The sequence below is a fragment of the Phragmites australis genome, chromosome 23 (assembly GCF_958298935.1).
Source record: "Phragmites australis chromosome 23, lpPhrAust1.1, whole genome shotgun sequence".
Taxonomy (NCBI): domain Eukaryota; kingdom Viridiplantae; phylum Streptophyta; class Magnoliopsida; order Poales; family Poaceae; genus Phragmites; species Phragmites australis.
In genome coordinates this window covers 19,572,883-19,592,013 of record NC_084943.1, presented here as the reverse complement: position 1 = coordinate 19,592,013, position 19,131 = coordinate 19,572,883, and the positions used below count along the sequence as shown (strand labels likewise).

At 43.2% G+C, this 19,131-nt stretch overlaps 1 protein-coding gene across 1 annotated transcript; it reads right to left on the bottom strand.

Moving 5' to 3' along the window:
- Positions 1-10,354: 10,354 nt before the first annotated feature.
- Positions 10,355-17,620, bottom strand: LOC133906148 (uncharacterized). The gene is made up of 13 exons (XM_062347944.1): positions 16,705-17,620; positions 15,490-15,931; positions 14,485-15,112; positions 13,728-13,768; positions 13,567-13,635; positions 12,997-13,097; positions 12,414-12,492; positions 12,117-12,215; positions 11,976-12,044; positions 11,800-11,849; positions 11,620-11,701; positions 10,982-11,076; positions 10,355-10,826 (listed from the first exon to the last, which is right to left on the bottom strand). The coding sequence occupies exons 1-13, from the start codon at positions 17,106-17,108 to the stop codon at positions 10,706-10,708; spliced, it is 2,280 nt and encodes a 759-aa protein (XP_062203928.1). The 5' UTR covers positions 17,109-17,620; the 3' UTR covers positions 10,355-10,705.
- Positions 17,621-19,131: the final 1,511 nt, after the last annotated feature.

Genomic DNA, 19,131 nt, shown 5'->3' with positions numbered 1-19,131 from the left:
ACTTGATCTCGACACTATATTCTTTGCACTTCAACTTTGTCGAGTGCAAGCATGATTTACTGATGTATACACACACTTCAAGGGAAACGGAGATAGTTGTAGTAAAAAGGTGCCTCGGAGTTACTAAATGTCTTTAGGTCGATTGACTACAAGCCAACAAAGATGATAATCCTACAAGATGATAATCCCATCATACCGTGTGCACTTAAAAGTTACTGAATACTTTTGGGCCGGAGTTAAGGGAACCATGCATGCATGGCGCGAGGTCAAAAAGAAAAGGAACAAACGTTTCGGCCGGGAAGATAGATTCGATTGCAGCCGCATCTTTCCCTTGCTGTTTTATGGAATGGAATCATGGAGCTGCAAATGCAGGGCAACCAGGGCGACCGTCTTGGCCCCCAAAAGTCAGAGCCCCATCCAAAGTAAACACTTGTATGACTGTTTACGGGGCAGTAGTCAGCCTATTAGCTCAACTGTAGATCACTTAAAGCCTAAAGCATGCATAGAATGGTAAGTAGCTAGGCAACTAGGAAAATAAGGGAAGCCCCAAAGCAACTCCATCTTTGTCCCTTCCTTCCTTAGCATTTGTTCATTTCTTCCACTAAAGCATTCGTCTGTAATCATGGTAATTAGCCCAAGGGCTGCAAGCCAAGTCATGGCAATCACACATTTGTCTGTTCATCCATCCCGTACCCTTCGACCGCTCCTCTCTCCCCGGAAAAGAATGCCATCAGACGACACCTCCCAGTGATCACCCCTTGCATGAGGATGTGAGTTTAGTTAGATTCAAACCTTCTTGTAACTTTGATTTTTTTATTCTAATGTTTAAATATTTCAATTAGAATTGACTTGTTGAGAAAGGTTCAAAAGGAGAGGTTGCAATTTCGGTGTCTACCAACACAAATATTTATGTTTCTTCCGTGGTACCAACTCTTTATAGTGTGGTAACATGTGATTAAGAAAGCATTTATGTGAAAAAGGAGAAAAGGAAAAAAAAATCGGTTAGATAGATGACTGGATCTCAAAAAGGTGACATGTTGACAAAGTGATTTTATTTTTTCATAAACTTTTTTGGATCTAGTGATGATAATAGTTCTTTTTGCAATTATAGATGGAGAGAATAGAAGCATCTTAGTGAGAATTCTGCTATACTTCTCTTAAAGTATTTTTATCCTAGTAGCATTTTACATTTTCCTCGTACGTACTAATATTGTTTTGAGCAACCGGATTGTCGCTGATTAATAGTTCGTGTTCTTATGATCTGCTAAAAATTAGCTATAAATTACAATAAAAGTATTATTATTTTTACATAGGGCTCAATTTTTGCCTCGCCCGAGCCACCAAAAGGTTAGGACCAACCCTGCAAATGCATGCAAGCACTAACAAAGGTGATTACTAGCTGGGGCCTGGCTGTTTGGTTCAGTGCGATGGTCCGCCGAACCAAATTTTAGCTCTGCCCAGCTGATTTGGCAGCCATTTGCTTGAGAGGCCAGAATTGACCGGCCAAAATAAAGTTGGCCTTGCCCAATTGTCCTGCACGCTAATTTGTTGGTGGAGCAAGGGCCAGCTTTTTGCTCGCCCACGAATTGGCCGGCCAAAACGAACAGTAGCTGGTTAGGTGTCAACTTCCCATAGGTCACACGGGTTCCAAAATTTTAGGATTAACTAATTTCAAACTATTTTATCTAGTAAACCGTGTATCTAATTTATAATATTTTTGCACCATAATATTTCTTATAATTATATCTACAAAACAAGATCTTATATGACTATTTTGGTAAAAGAAAATTTTATTAACAAATAAGACTCACATGTCATACAAGAGTTTTGTCAGATTTTAGTATGTCTACAATACAAACACCATTTTCCCCTCTAATTTTGACACCTACCTCAAATTTAACTTGATCACAAACCAAACATCGTCTTTTTAGCCTCAATTTGGTATTATCCTAACTTTAACTATGATGACTAATATTTGATCAGGCTCTCTGGGATCTAAAACCAAACACGTCGCTTGTACTGAGTGTTGCTAACTTTCCCCCTAGTTTTTTTCACCTCCAGTTTAGTTGCTTCGCGTGCTCCAACTCCGTCACCTCTTGGTGCTTCGACCCGAGGGGCTTTGGCTAAGACTTTGGCCCCTTCGGCCCCCAAGGCCCCTCCTCGCTACCCAGAGGGACTGAATCACCTTCGCCGTCCTCCATCTCCATCGTTTTTCTCTTCCTAGTCTTCGGTGGCATGATGGATCACCACGTGGTTGTGGGTTCTATCCCCATAGACGACGCCAACTGTTAAGATCTAGATCGCAACACGAGGAATGGTACTCACACAGTGAATAAACAATTAATGGTATACTGAATGTTCATCTCTATCACATCAATAGGAGTGGGGGTATTTATAATCATACCTCAATCATCTCAATCATCATTACATTAATGTCCTTATTCTTTGGAATATTCCTAGAATATTCTAGAGGTATTACAGCTACTACACTATTACAACTATTACATCGTCCAGAATGTGACACATGTCTTCAACCTCGCACATCAGCCAACCCTTTGTCCTAACGGTGGGTCACCTTCGGGCCTCCCTTCTGCTGATGGCCTATGAGCCTTCGTCCTCTGCCTAATATCCCTTCGGGCCCCTATTCAATTCCTTCAGTGTGCTCTCTGAGACCTTCGGCTTCTGTACTTGGCGTTGGCTTTCCTCTTTGGCTCCACCTCTGCAAGACAACTTCTGAAACCACTTTCTTATTATATTAGCGTTGTCCACCCTCATCTGGAGTTTTCCAAGGCTGGCCGAAACCAAACGGGGGGTCAGGAAACCTGCGAGATACCATTCCCCTAACAGGGAGGCTCCGCGAACCAGTCATATGGATTGTGGCCATAGTTCCTCGATGATGAAGAAGTAGTAGGTAAGAAGGTCCCCGACTGCCACTATGAACCTGTCATTAGAAACAATATTTTTAATAACTGGAAATGCGAATACAAGGAAACAAATTTTGTTAAAATGGTATAACATACCTGGTAAGGATCTCATCCACCCTGGTGTCGACACAAAAGTGAGCCCAGGCTGTGGCACCTAGAACAATGTCCCCTCTTGCCTGAGCAAGGGGCTTGACGCAGTACATGGTGGTGGAGACCTCCTCCTATATGTCTCAACCAAGTCGTCATGTCTTGGGCGAGGTGTGGAACTGCTCGACCCAAGCCTTACTGAGACCATGCTTCCCAGCAAAGGCTACCTGTTGTCCCTTAGGGTGCACTGGGTCCTACGGCAAGACCCTCTCGAACCGCTTCATCAACTCCATCCTCCACCACGTCTCAACCATGACTGGTCCGACGGCTTCCTCCGATATGGGCAAACCAAGAAGCATCGAGACATCATGTAGGGTCGAGGCCATCTCACCAACTGGCAAGTGTTTCCTCTGCTTTACTCTAGACCGAAGAGGAAGAATGGTGCGACTTCCACCCCCTCCCCCTCCCGCGGCTGGTGGCGCACCCATTATAAAGGGTACCTGGTGGCACTTGGATTGCCGACATGACAAATCGACAAACCACATACCGATAGGTACCCAACCGTAGTAAAAGCGGTGGCCCACCACATGTCGGAGGCCTAAATGACGATATGTCTCTATCGGCATCTCGTGTTCCAACAGGTCTTTAGTCGGCATTTCATCTACCAACATGGGTCTATTTCAGCATTTTTTTAAAAAAATAGATATTATTTTTATGCTTTTCCATTAATTTAATATTATTTGAAAAACAATCCTCTCCTCCAGACTGAAATCTGTCGCTTGTGTTCATCCACCAATAAGGGTAAGCATTATTCCTTCTATAAAAAAGGTAAGAATTATATCTTCATGGTACTTTTCACCTTGCGCAAGAACGTTGTTGTTAGCCTCTTGCTTCTAGTGGCCCTTAACCCTTAAGGGCATGTGCTCTTATGCACGTATCCATTAGATCTGCACTGAGATTCATGCACTGAAGGAATCTAACAAAGACCAAAGAACATGTGCACAAGAGCCTGTTTGAGGCCATAGAGTAGTGACTTTTGTAAGAGGCAGACATGACTAGGAGCCGAGGGGTCGATGAATCCAGAAGGTTGCTGACAATAAACCGTCTCGTCGAGGGTGCCATGCAGAAAGGCATTCTTGACGTCTAGATGATATATCGGCCACAAGCGAGAAGCCACGATTATGAGGACGACATGAATCATGGACGGTTTGATGACTGGACTGAAAGTCTCGTCGAAGTCCACACCTGGCTTATGGGAGTAGCCATGAACAACCCACCAAGCTTTGTCGCGAGCAAGTGTGCTATCGGAATGAAATTTATGCTTGAAAATCCACTTGTCAATGACAATGTTTGTACTGCAAGGTCACGAGACAAGCTTCCAAGTGCGGTTATCGACAAGTGCCTGGAATTTGTCAGCCAGCATAGCATGTTAATTGGTGTCAGCGAGCGCACTCCGATAATTAGAGGGAATGGGACATATGGAGCTGTGTGTCGAAGATAGGTTGAGGCGATTGATGGGCTCGATAATTCCAGAAGCAACACAAGTCACCATGGGGTGTGTTCCACTCACAAGGTGCGACACCAGGGCCGCATCAATTGACTGTGGTGCAGGAGGCATGCCAAGAGGTAGGGGTGCAACCGCATGCACTTGGCTCGGTGATGTAGGCACAGGCGCACCCACGACAGGGCCGACGAAGACTATGGACAGAGTCAAATGCTGGAGGCACATCCCATGGAGCCTAGGAGGCATGCGCGAGCCCCTCCTTGCGGTGCGTGCTAGGCAACGAGGTGCGTGCTAGCCCTTCCTGTGTGCACGGTTGTGAGGGTGCGAGCCCTTCCTGGACGCATGTGTGCGAGGGCATGAACCTCACATGGGAGCGTGCGGGCAGCACAGGGTCCAAACGCATAGGACATGCTGGTATGTGGCTGCATGTAGGAGAGTCACTACCACAAAATCAGTGAAAGTAGACGAAGTATCACAGACGGTTTCTTAGGGCCCGCCACTGACCAAAATACCCATAAACGATTTCTTAGATATACGTGTATATAACATGACTGCCATCTGGGTATGCTAGAACTCACAGACAGTTTTTACAAATCTGTCTGTTTCTATCCTACAGACATAGACGGAGTTCAGAATAACCCATATGTGATATTGCCACAGACAATTTCTTGTAAGATCCGTCTGTGTATGTATGATAGACACATAAATTTTTTCTGAAACCCCATCTATAGTTAAAGACTTGGGTACTGTTTTAAATTTGACCTTTTGCTCTTCGACTTCCCACTACCCTCATAGACACAAACAGCTCATCTCCCTTGCTAAAGCAACGAGAAGTTCATCTCTCTTGCTCTCCTCATTGCCATCTGGGTCCCTTCCGCAAAAATTTGTTTAGGGTTTATTTTTGCGAGGGAGGTTCAAGATCTGGGCGTCGAATCCCTTTCCCTGTTACTGAGGTGAGTAGGGTTTGTATCGTGGTTTTGTTAGGGTTTGATTCGATCTGTGTACTGAGGGTAATGTGGTGTTTGTGTGTTCTAGATATGCAATGTCTTTGTTCACTACCATCAAACATTGGGAGAATAGGGTTGTTCCTATGGCTGCTTCCATGATCTGGATGCTTGGCGTCGATTTTGGTCCCATGGAATATGTGTTCTTCGCTACTGTGAAGGATGCCACCATGGACCCAATTTTTGTTGTGAATCGCATTCTATTGTCTTTTATTCTTGATAAAAATTTCTCTATTCTTGTTCATCACAATGGAGATATTTTCGTGAACTACAATATTGGTTTGAACCATCATCTCTTACTTAACAAGGGCTGGCGATTTGGAAGCAATATTGGTTTGAATCGTCATCTCTTACTTAACAAAGCCTGATTCGGATGACAGCGAGATGATGATTGAAGATGATGCTTGGGTTGACATGAAACACAGGATGATATAATTAGGGATTGTGTATAGGTTCATGTTCTGAACAATATGTGCTGCTGAGATTGTGTATATAGAACAATGTGTTCTTATATATGCATGTAATATTCCCATTTGTGATATGTATATGCATGTGATGCTCTTATGTATATCATGAAGTGCAATGTATGTCATATCATGAAGGCAGTCATGAAGCAAAATAGTTTCACGCTGAGAGGGGGGAGGGTCACATACTTCATACAAACGGGTTTCAACAAAAACCGTTTGTAACCCTTAATACGCACAAACAGTTTTTCAAAAAAAAATATGTTTGTGTGTATTGTGAATTTGATATGTGTGTGGCTATATCACAGATAAATGTCTTATTTAGACCAGTCTGTGTGTAGCTCTGTTACAAACAGGGTTGTAACTGTCTATAATAAGCTCGATATCACAGACACTTTTGCAGAGATGGAACCCATAACTATATGTCATAAGGTTTAAAATCCATCTGTGATAACTAACTGTTTTGAGGTAATGAGTAAACTTGCACAAAATCATTAGGAGTTAAAAGAAAATCTAAATCTGCACCAGACTGGGATGGAGAGCCGACAGGTTGCCGAGATTGGAAGGGAAACCGCATTTTGTCGAAAATGATGTGACGCAAGATGATAATTTGCTTTTTAGACGAGATCAGGACAATGATACCCATTGTGAGAGGACTAGAGGAGGGATAGCCTAGAAACATGTAAGCAACTGATCGGGGAGTAAGTTTTTGTGGAGATGTGGAGGACGTGTTCAAATAGCACAAACAACCAAAGACACGAAAATGCATGTAAGAGGCCTGTTTTTTTTTTTTTTTTGAGTTTATGGAACAGGGTGGTGTTGCAAATGACCGGAGATGGTTGATGATTCAAGAGATAGGTCTCGACAGTGAGGGCCTTGGCCCAATATTGCAATGGCATATAGCATGAAATGGCAAGGTATGCACAACATTGTTAAGTGTATGTAGTGTGCGTTCGGCCTTGCCATTTTGTGTCGAAGTGTATGAGCAAGAGAGGCGGAGTAATATGCCATGGGTAGAGAGGAATATGGAGGTGGTAGGGTTGATGAACTCTATGCCATTATCAGCTTGAATCACTTTAATGGGAAGGCTAAATTGAGTAGAAAAATATACATGGAAGTAGACCAATTTGGAGTGCACGTCTGATTTTCGTTGAAGAGGAAAAGTCAAATGATAGTGAGAAAAATCATCCAGCACAACTAAATAGTATTGATAACTTGAGTTACTAGTAATAGGAGACATCCACACATCGTAATGTATTAACTCAAAAGGAGAAGTAGTAGTGTATGAAGAAGAACTACTGAACGGCAAACGCGCATGTTTGCCAAGTTGGCAAGAATGACAAATTGTGTAAGCTGCTTTTTTACATGAATAGAATTTGACTTGTGTAGTGTGTTGAGGACGGCAGGGTCGAGATGACCAAGACGTTGATGCCAAAGTGCAGCCGGAGCAACAAGGGAGACATGGGCATGGTGGGATGAAGATGGTGCGGCCGGGGGTATGGTGTAGAGGTCCCCGTTGATATTGCAACGAATTATCATGAGTCATGTCCTAGGGTCCTTAACATAAAAACCACAAGAGTCAAACTCTATGGAACATGAATTGTCATGGGTGAATTTGCGCATAGAGATGAGATTTTTTATCAAAGAAGGAACTAAAAGAATATTCTTTAAAACAAAGTTGTAAGAAGGAGTAAAAAGAAGCATGTTGTTGTGATAAAAAAACAGAAACATGGGAACCATTGCCAACTGTGACAATGGAGGGATAAGGAAGGTGCAGGAAGGAGAGTAGTGTACCATCATCGGACGCCATGTAGGAGGATGCATCGTAATCCATGACCCAGCTGGCCTTTATCCCACTGTGGAGAGGCCGTTCAGGGCAGTGATTAGGCTGGCCTGATCCCACTGTGGTGCGATGGGGATGCTCGAATATAGCGTGGACACTTGTAGCGGCACAAAGGTGGTGTGGTACGCCTGAGGTGCCCCTGGACTAGGACCAAGGATCCTCGCGCCAGGGGTTGGCACCAGTTCACAGTGCCAGGAGCGGCGATGCAAGGGTTAAAGCAAACCCATGAGCCGGTCAACTGTGGAGGTGGCGCAAGTGCGCACGAGGAAGATTGCTAGCCACCGTCGGTCTTACCACGACAGTTTTTCCTTCTGCGGTGGGAGTCACGGCCTCCACTGCCACTCATGGAGCCGGGTGGCGCACTGGGTGTCGAGGAGCGACGTACGCCAGAGCTACAGGGGGGAGGGGGCACTGAGGCAACTAGGGATGTGTCGGCAGCGACCTTGGTCTCATTGGCCATGTGGTGCTCCTTCAAGGCGAGCATGGAGCGCTCCTTAGAGAATGTTAGGAAGGGTATCGCATTGGCGATGTCGTCAACGGTGTTGGAGAAGCGGGAGTTGAGACCACAAAGCAGGTTGAGGACGAGTTGTGGTTTAGAGACGGCGTGGCCAACGTCATGAAGGGAATCGGTCAGCATTTTAAGGTGCTGGAAGTAGTCCGAGATGGAGAGATCGCCTTGAACCATCGAGTGAAACTAGTTGTTGAGAAAGGGAATCTTCCGGCGCATGCGGGGGTTGTTGGTACGAAATACCAGGAGAGCTGGTGGACTACACCAAAAAATGCGCTCAGTTTCCAAACATCATCGTGATCTTTTGCCAGAAAAGAAGGAAAGATTCTTTCACCACCACTCGAAATCTCTGTCGCAACGATTCAACTTTCGAAGAACCCACTGGACAGAGAGCTAGATTTTCCCCAACCTTCTCGGGATCCCGAGAAGTTGGAACGATGCTTATCGGTTGATTCGAATTTCCTACTCGTACGAGATCCCTACTCGGAGGTTCACGTAGACCCGGAGAAGGCCTTATATCCTGGCTAGATGACTTGATGACAACTAGGAACCTGAATAGACGTACATACTACTTGGGAGCCCAAGTTATCACTCGGAGAGGCAATTTGTCGAGATGTCTTCCTTGGTTGGGCTAAGTTTCTTGTTCCGTCATAATTTCATTTCATGTACTGATGTGGGGCTTGACGATGAGTAGTATAGAACTACCGTATATAAATATCCTATACGTATATGGATCCCCTAGGGTTTTCTATATTCTCAGGGTATATCTCTATGTCCGGGAAAGGAGTCCCTGAATGTAAGAAAACTATTCGCAGGTTCCAAAATATCCCTTAAATGAGGAAGTTTATCCCTAAATTTAAGGATGATAGAATCCTACTCGGAAAAGAGTTCGGATACTACACGGTAATCCCCATATATATACGGAGTCAGTGGACCTATAGAGGACAAGCTAAAAAAAACCACAATCACAATGTACATTGACAACTTGCCATGATGATTTGCAAGGAGCCTTCGACTAGTCTTAGATCTCATCTGAGATAGCCATGATCCTCTTGTTATCTATCTCGAATATCAATATAAGAAAATAGGATGTAGGGTTATTATTCTTCGAAATACCTAAACCTATATAAATTTCAATGTTTTGGTATGCGATTCAGAGTAGCGGTTCACAAATCGTCTACATAAGGAATAGAAAACGAGAGAGAAGTTTGGAGCAAGCGGCCACACAAGGCTCGATGGCCAAGGGGCATTATGCACGACAAGACCGACTGACGTACAGGAACGGTTAGAGACGACAGGGCAGGGTAGGGGGATGCTCCTGGAGCACCTAACGTTGGGTATCCGAAAGGCGGTGTAGCACCCACTGTTCTACAGCGTCTTCATGGCGGCCCCAGCGGTGGAGCCGTACATGCACACGTACCTACAAGCATATGTGCTAGGATGAATAAAGGGATTGATGGTATTAGTAGACGGCTCGATGACCTTCCTTTCAACCAAGGATCCACGGAACCTCGGTAGATGAGAGCATCAACGATCGATGGCGTCCTGCCGTCTGCGCGACAGCCATGGCCGATGACAAGGGAGACGACGGTCATGGCCGGGGATAACACGTTGGGTGCTGGGCTTCACGCTCCCGTGGGACAACTAGGCCGTTAGATGCCCAATTGCTTTCATGGGCCCTCCTACAGCCCTCTCGGAATTTCGCTACGCGGGTCAGTGCAAATGTGATGGGAAAGCCCGGCCCACAACACACCCATGGATCTGGGCTCCAAAGTCTAGGCCTCGGCTCAGAACAACACTGGCATTCAGGGATATTTTTTATTTTTTATCTCAAAAATCAAAAAAATGTAAAATAAGACGTCCATTTGAAAAAATTACAAAACTAGTCGTTCTTCTGAAAAAAATGCAATTTTTTTATTTTCGAAATATAAAAATAAAAAAAGCTCGTCGTTCAGGCCTCATTCAGCAGGGACAATTTCATAGGAAACAGCTCAAATAGGCCTGACGGGAAGCTGACGGATGATGCGAAACAAAAATGCTGATTTTACAGCATCGATTCAGTTCACGCATGATCGACCACTGGTATACATCACTGTTGTCAGAACAATCTACGCAGCATGTCCTTGCCAGAAACTTAAATCCAGATCAGATGTTCACCGCGCATCGCCAGCCTGGGCTCAGTTACCACCCTAGCCTTGCTGTCAGGAGGAATTTCAGTCATAACTGCCCTGGGGGAGGAACTCAAGAAAATCAGATGGCACCTCGTCTGTACAGATTTCCAGCCTTGGCTGTCCCAGGGAGCAACCATACAGGAGGTGTGTACCCTTCTCGGGATTTAACACGTCGCTGCACTGCCGACAGGATCATCTCGCTATAGTAAGCAACCGCTGGGAGCTGCGGTTTTCACTCCTCGATGCTGGATGGCGTAATGTCTTTGCAGTTCTCGAAACCTCTCCATGAGTTCTTGGAACGATGGGCGTTGCTGTGGGTCACTGCTCACAGCAAGGGCAATCATTATCAGGAAATGCAAATGTTAAGATATACCACGGTTTTCTATCAATAGATCAAGACCTCAGGCTCATGAAGCCTTAGTCCGGAAAGTTTACCTTTTCGAAAGGAAGCAAAGAAAAAAAGAAGGGGTAAGTACCTTTCCCAACAGCTTAGGATAATTGATGTCCATTGAGGATCTAGATCACTCGGAATATCCAACCTTTGGTTCATGAAACCAACAGCACCAATGACCTATATAAGTACACCCTTGATAGTTAATATACAGGACTCATCAAAATTATGAAGAAAAAAATGAAAATTATCTCAAAAAGATCGACACATTAAAGTGTGCTCTGCAAAAGTACTCTCAGTAGAAGTGCTTTTCAAAAGTGCTATCACACCATTCGTGAGGTCTATTGCTGGAATACAAAAAACTGTAAGCTTTTGGTGAGCACAGTACTTCTAATTTGCAAGTGACCAACTATACTAGCAATTGCAACCAAACAGGAAAAGTTAGCAGCAGTCAACCGGCCCATAGGCATCAGTTGTTCATGCTGCCGTACCAAACTGAATGGAGCTCACCAACCCGAATTGAGAAATAGCTCTATTATCACTGCTTACTTTGAATCACATAAGTTTACTAGTCCTCCTAATTAATATATTACAGTTTTTGTTAAGCTGCTACAACAAATAATGCTTTTAAGTTCACAATATCGTAGTCATAATTTGTAACTAAATGTACAGTTCAAATTAGAGGAAATTCAAGGAACACAAAATTGTATAACAAAAATATACCTGCATTGAGTTCAGATTTTCCCACGGTATCTTCTGAGTGACAAGTTCCCACAGGATCACCCCATAACTATATACATCAGACCTACATTAGCACCATGAAAATGCTATTAGTACTCATATACGGAGGTCAATAAAGGTGATCACAGGAACTTCTGTTGATTAAGATTGCCCACGACTTACTTCTCATCTGAAGGTTCATTGCGCAAAACTTCTGGTGCCATCCATTGTGGCTGGATAGGAAAACGACATCAATGAGTTATACAGAAAATAAAAAGGCAAAGCTTTAGACAATCGTGTCAATTCAGAGGGTCCATGTATATACATCAAGTACTCAAATTAAGCTTGCTTGAACTTACTGTTCCTTTTCCAGTTTTTGTTGTCAGAAAAGTTTCGCGCTTGAGACGTGAAAGACCAAAGTCAGCCACCTGATTGAGTTAGATAAATGAGAGGAGGCAAGCAGGAAAACGCAAATACATGGAAACCAAATAAATTGCTACCTTCACAGTCCAGTTCTTATCAACCAACAGATTAGATGATTTTAAATCTCGATGAATGATAGGTGGGCTGGAATGGTGAAGATAATTCATGCCCCTTGCCTGTAGAAATACAAAACATAGAACCATGACTAGAGGATTGAAGTATACATACAGAAACAATGCAGAAATTTGAAAACAAAATTTATTTGCTAGGGAGTTGGCGAGTTCCTTGCTCAAACATGAAGCACAAACTGGCTGGCCCCAAACTATTCACTGAATCATGTGAACAATGGGCTCATATAAAGAAAATGTGCTTACAATATTTAAAGCCATGTGAACGCGCCGTCTCACATCCAACTTGGTAGTGCTCCTTTGAAGTAAGCGAAACAAACTTCCACTGCATTTGAGAAGAAAGGATGAAAATGGGAAAAGGAAAAAAAAATCTGTAAGTAATCATCACGGGAAGTTTGGGTGGTTGATGCAAACTGTTTTGAACATGCAACCAAACCAATCCAAGCAAAAAATCTCATAGATCTGGCTGTATTAATACAGCACCCATGAAGTATATCTCTTTGGTTAGGTATTTATAGTTTTCCATGTCTGTAGTTCACATGCATCCAGATACTGCATAAGTTGAACAACAATACTTCTATTTTTACAATAGTTTTCCATACAAGGAGAAGCTTCTTACTACATGACCCCACTTAAATATATATATTTTATTGAATAGGCCACTGCCAACAACATGCCTTACGCAACTATTTTTGCAGTAGTTGAACCACTCAACCAGCTGTAAATAAACTGCTCAGATCAATCTCATGCACATGTGCAACAGAGAGCAAATACCACACAACAAGAAGTACATGCAAATATGTATGCTTTTAAGAGGTACGGGGCATACCGAGGGAGGAACTCTGTTACGATACAGAGGCATTGTGGAGATGTAACCGCACCCATGAAGAGCAGTATATTAGGATGGCGCAGTTTCTTCATAAGCGATACCTTCACAGATTAATGATATCAGTATATTTAAGAATCTAAACTTTGAAATGGAAGTCACAAAATCTGAAGTTAACACAGGCTTCATTTCCACTTTCCACCAACTTTAAAGAAAATATATATGAAGATTTGTCAGCATGTTATTTTTATCTGCATCAATATATTTGGCGACAATGGCAATGATAGGTTTTGTCGGAATCCTGAAAACCCAATTTGTATTTAGTTTCCAAGTTTCTTTGAATCATCTCTAACTATCAAGAAAAGAACTACAATTATGACGCTAAACAGGCTCATAATTTAACAGTTACTAGTTTCCAAGTTTCTTTGAATCATCTCTAACTATCAAGAAAAGAACTACAATTATGACGCTAAACAGGCTCATAATTTAACAGTTACTCTGCAGCTCGAGGAAAAGGTGCATGTCCTCTTGTCAGAAACTGTACAGGAGTTGTCGCTGGGGATGGAAATCTACCTCTTGTCGAAAGGCCTGTATCACTTCTTCCGAATATTCTTGCTTGGAGAATACTTTAACAGCCACATCCTGCCAGAACATGCCACATAAAATGATGAAACTAAAGACCAGAAGTAAACAGAGATTAGTAATTTATGCAACAGCCAAACAACAGAACATACCGAGCCATACCACAAAGCATGATATACTGTCCCACAAGATCCTGCACATACAAAAGTTGAAAATAGCAGGATTAAAAGATATATAATATAATACAATGCAGTACTCGGTACACTTCAGTATGTTTTTAGTAGGATGTCTGTCAAGCTTGCAGGTAAAACATTTTCTTATTATAATAAAGGAAAGGTGTTGCAGCCTAATGTATAGAAAGTTTAGAGCACCCTCGTTGGTGATCAAAGTTCTCCAGAGGTTCAGGTCCTAAGAAAAACACATGTGCTTGGAGCAGGGCGAAATTACAAAGTAGTAGCAACATGGCGGTTGAAAAAGTAAGTCCCAGATTTCAAAGCAAATTAAAGTATATATCCAAAAAAATCAGAGGCTCTAGCACTAGGTTCTCACTATGAGCACATGGTTCCACTTCTAATAAAGTTAGAACCAGATCTCAGCCAAACAGGGGCTGAAACGGGTATATTCACAACTCCAACTCTAGTACCTATCTAGTCATGAGATTGTGTACTTTTTTGTTTTTAAAGAATAGAGATTATGCAAACAAATTTAGAGGAAAAGTAGTTACTATGAAGTACAGCCATACAGACAAAGACACAAACCAAATGCTGATAAAGAACAATTAATAAATTGGACAAAAGGAATATGATTTTTTTAAATTTGAGACGAAAGAAATATGAAACCATGCATAAAGACTTCCATGTGATCAAAAGATCTATAAAAGCAACCATTCACAAAAGGAGAAGCAACTACCTTGACCAATTTGCTCTCCAATGACAAGGTCTTCCCACAGGATCTCGTAATCCAGACAGTCCACTTCATGATCTACTTTGTGGAGAGCACTACTATTAGTGCTTCCAGTGCTGCTTGCACTGCTTGTGCTGTTATTGTTGAAAGAGGACGAGGAACCTGATGCCTCATTTTTGCTAGGTTGGTTGTGTTCAGCACCTTGGCTGTCTGGAGCTATGGTAGAATCAGAAACCTTCTGATGATTCAGGCCATTCTCTTGCTCACCATGCAACCATGGCAAGATCACATGATTTTGTTCATCAGGTCCCTCATTCTCCCGCCCTTTCCAAGGCCATGATATCCCTTTCTTGGTCAGCAGTGCCTCTGCCTTTGAACTCAAAATCTTGTGTAATCCTACTTTTCCTTCTCCTGATTCATCGCTGTTTGTGTTGGTTGATTTCCCAGGGGAGTTCTCTTCCATAGCAAAGGCGCCACGTGGTGCATCCCCTCTTGGCGTAGTTGTTCCACTCGATGTTGGCTCTTCCTTAGCACCACGATCCAAGCACTGACTCTCACCACTGCCACCTTCCCGTTCCATGCCATTCTCGTCTGTCCTAACCCGAGAACGAACTTTATTTGTGACCTTGGTAGCCTGTGTTGTTATTCTAAAAATCAAAAAGGAATATGCTAGTAATAAATTTACTAAAAAGAGACAATATTCAATTACAACACAAGTTCCACCGCAGATATCATTCTAGAATTTTGCACAACCAAGGTACATCTACAAATACCATACCAGCCCCATTCAAAGTCCTCAGTAGGTTAGTTATTGTTTCTGAGATGGTGTAGAACTATAGTCCATAGTGATAAACAACCTTTGGAATAGAAATGGACAATTGAAAGAAATTAATATCAAAATTACAGAATGGCATGTATGTAAGAATAATATTTAAAAGCTAGAACACTATGTATTTGGGAACAGAAGTAGTAGTATATCTATAACCTTTGCTTGATACAAACAGAGCTTACCAAGTTCGTTATCTTGGATGCTAAAGTGCTTTGCAGGGGTTGCTGAGGATCAAAAGGACTTCTGTTCAACAAACTAGTTTTGCGACTGTTGTTGCTGCAACTCCCATCACAATTTGTCCTAGACAATTCTGATTGGGGCCTTGCAGAGGTAGGAGGCCTACAAAATATCTCCTCCAAGTGGCGCGAATCACTTGAAACACAAATGATACCCACCAAACTGCCATCCTCATCGTAGAAAGGTGTGTTGGTGGCAACAGCTGAAAACCTATCTCCTGCCCTGTTCTTAACTGGAAACATCCCAGTCCAACTCTCACCCATAGAAATACGTCGGAAGATGTCATTTACCACATTGTGCTCACGCGAATCAACTAGAAGCATGAGGGCATCCTGACCAAGGGCTTCCGATGCAGGATAACCAAACAGATTCTCTGCAGACCGATTCCTACATAATAGCAAATGACAGGTTTTGGTGAAAAACAGAAGCATTAACAAGAACGAAAAGGGATTAAGAACACTTGTGCAGAATCTATTATGCTTATATGGAGAGGTTAAGGAGCACATACACTCATCAAACTAAGCTGTTTATCTTCTGATTTACAAACAACAAATGGACTCTTCTGACGCAAACTGCATATTCTGTCAATACTTGAATAAGAAACGCAACACAGAAAACTGACATATTTTGAACCTTTGGGAAGTTCATTATGCATTTTATGATTCAATGTTGACCCTTGAACAACTACGGAGGAAGCGCCTTATCATGTTATATAGCAATAAGAATATGTTCAATGAGGGCAGAACTTCACAGTACAAACTTATCACCAGAATCAGCTAAAGTCTAGGCAGCCCCTCCAGCATTTTCATTACTGTGACTTAGCATATATAACAAGGTCCCACATCCTTCCTTACAGACCTAGGGTTCTACATAACTCCAACAGCGTAAAAGATTCATGTACGCACTATCCCGCTGTATCCTCCATCGCATGCTTGGTTAAAATGACACAAAGCAATTGCTCAAGAGTCTAGGATTGCTAGTGCTTCAAAGTTCAAACAAATTGCATTTCAGACGCGACTCACTTGCTCACTTATTGCGGGGCAACAGCATTAGAATCAACATCTCTAACCAGCATGATCACAGCATTTCCTCGAACGTTTGTCGGGCTCGCACGTTGCAGGCAAGCAAATCAAGAAACGGCGAAGAACCAGAAATCTCACCAGTATATGATCCTCCCGTCGAGGTCAAGAATGTAGACGGACTGCCCTAGCGCCTGCAGCACCCTGGGGTACTGCCTCTCCGGCAGCCCGGAGCTGGTGCCGGCGTCTCCGGCGCCCGTGGCGCGGCCCTCCCGCTGCAGCGGCGACGCGTGCCGGAACGACGCCGACCCACGGGCCCACGCGCGCGGGCCGCCCTCGAAGCCCCCGGACAACCGCCTCACCGGCGGCGTCCCCTTGGCAGGCGGCGGCGGCGGCACCGGCGCGCCGCGCCTCGGCGACACCGACTGCGAACGCCGCCGCTCCCCGACACCTGGTTTGAGCTTGCACATCTCCTGCTTGAGCTGCGCCTGCCCAACTTCCAGCTCCCGGATCTTCTTCAGAAGCTCCTCCCCGCTGGACTCCATCCCCGCCGGCGCCGGCGTCCTCACGACCACAGACGTGGAGTCGTCCTCAAACCGACCCAACCGCCGGCATCACCGCCCTCCCCGAGCGCGCCAGAGCCGCCGCCTCCCCTCTCGCCTTCTCAGAGAATGCTCCTCGGAGCTCGAAAGGCCGCTCCTTTGCCCGTTCCCGAGGCAGATTCTACGCCAAATGCAGCAAAAACCTCGAGCCTCTCGCTTCTCCGAGATCTCCAGCGACGATTTCTCGGACAGAAACTAGCTGAATCGAGGAAAAATACGATCTTTTCAGGGGAGCAGTTCTTGGCCTGTGCTTGGAGGAGGAGATGGAGCAAATTGCTGTGGAATCTATCTCTCTCACAAGTCACACACGCATCCTGATGGAGATTGAATAAAATAATAATCGAAATGGGGAGAATAAATGATAGGGATAGAAAAATAAGGGATATGGAGAGAAATGGTGACTTGGTGAGGAGTTCTCTTGTGATTGGTGTGCTTAGCAATAAAAAACAGTAAGGGATGCTTGCTGGCTTGCCTAATGGCATTTTATGTCTCTGGTCTTAGTTTTTGTTAGGCATTTTGGAATCTTCTCAAAATATTTTCTGCCCATTTTTTGCTTCTGCAATTTTCTTTTTTATATTGTTTATTGGTTACGTGTTGATCCACACAGGGGCTGTCCCTGTCCCTATCCATCTACCTTGCAGCCAGTGGCAACCTGTGTTGTCATCTTGAGGAGGAAAAAATTTGCAATTGGCAAATTGGTTGGTGTGTACATCTAGGTCTATTTATAGGTAATTTGGCTCGAGGTACTTGATCTGATCCGACAAAAAAACCTAATCTGATTAATACATGGGTTAGGTTCGTGCTTCAAAATATAGACCCGTAGTTTCAATATGGCCAAGCTCGGGATTCAAACAAATCCAAATCCTGAAAAACCTAACCCGACAAAAAAAAAACCTAAAAAAATCCAATCTCAGGCCAGGCTCGGGCTTAGCAACCTAGCCCGACGTCGGACTCAGGCTGGGCTCAGCCTGCGGGTTTCCTATCGAACTTTTTAAAATCTGACCTGAAACCCGGTCCGACCTAACGTTTGAACAGACCTACCTATATCACAAGTGCTTTCTATTCTCATCTGTTCAACCGGTGTTGCTACCATTTTGGGATAGGGTTAGTGCTTGGCTTTTTACTGTTGCTACCTTTTGTTTTGGTGCTCATTTAAGTGATTTGTTTGGTTTGTTTTTCTATGGTGTTTTAGGTGTCTTTGATCAGCACTCAAACTGCTTCTGGAGCTGCATGCTTTGCCTGCCACAATTTTGGTCATCTTTTCTCAATTGTGATGTTATTGGTATGCTCTTTTTCATGTGGTGGATATACTTTTGACCAAAAGATCTAGCCATGCCCATGTCTAGCTCTATCAATAGCTAAGCAAGATGTGCCAAGAAAAGGAGATATATGAATATTAGTTCAACTATCATGGGATGGGACAAAGTTCTGATTAGCTACCTCTTTAATACTCCATGTGATCTGGCTTGAATTCTAGTTGATAAACAAAAGTTGATGCTTAATCAGTTAGGCTACCATAGTAAAGTATAAAAAAAGGATCTCCTTTAGAAGAAAAAAAAAAAAACTGTAGCTTGTTACTAATTAACTCCTTGCGTTTTGACAAGCAAACTATCCGCGATATCCTTCTTTAAAATTAGTTATCTCCGGTATTGAACAATAATTCCATGTACATAAATATGCTTTCGGTCTTCGAATTTTCACAAAAATGTCAACCAACTACTCAGCTTTCATTTTGATCAGTGAGCAATAATTTTAAGTCTTGCAGCCAACTTCTAGAAGATTAAAATGCATTTTTGTATCATCTTGCACTGCCGAAAATAATTTATAAATTGCATAGATGGTCATCATCATGAACTGTGGTTATTCGATTAGTCGTTATATAGTAATGATTTTTTTTTTGACAAAATTGTGTTTGTTTTATCCTAGCTAAAATAGTCAAACATCATCTGCAGGTACATTGAACTGT

Bases quoted from the DNA above. Each gene is read 5' to 3' on its own strand.
- LOC133906148 (XM_062347944.1), bottom strand. From the start codon at position 17,108: ATGGAGTCCAGCGGGGAGGAGCTTCTGAAGAAGATCCGGGAGCTGGAA. The intron at 15,113-15,489 runs GTAAGCTCTGTT...ATAACAACACAG, and splicing joins CATCCAAGATAACGAACTTG to GCTACCAAGGTCACAAATAA. The intron at 13,098-13,566 runs GTAGATTTCCAT...TAATCTGTGAAG, and splicing joins TACAGGCCTTTCGACAAGAG to GTATCGCTTATGAAGAAACT.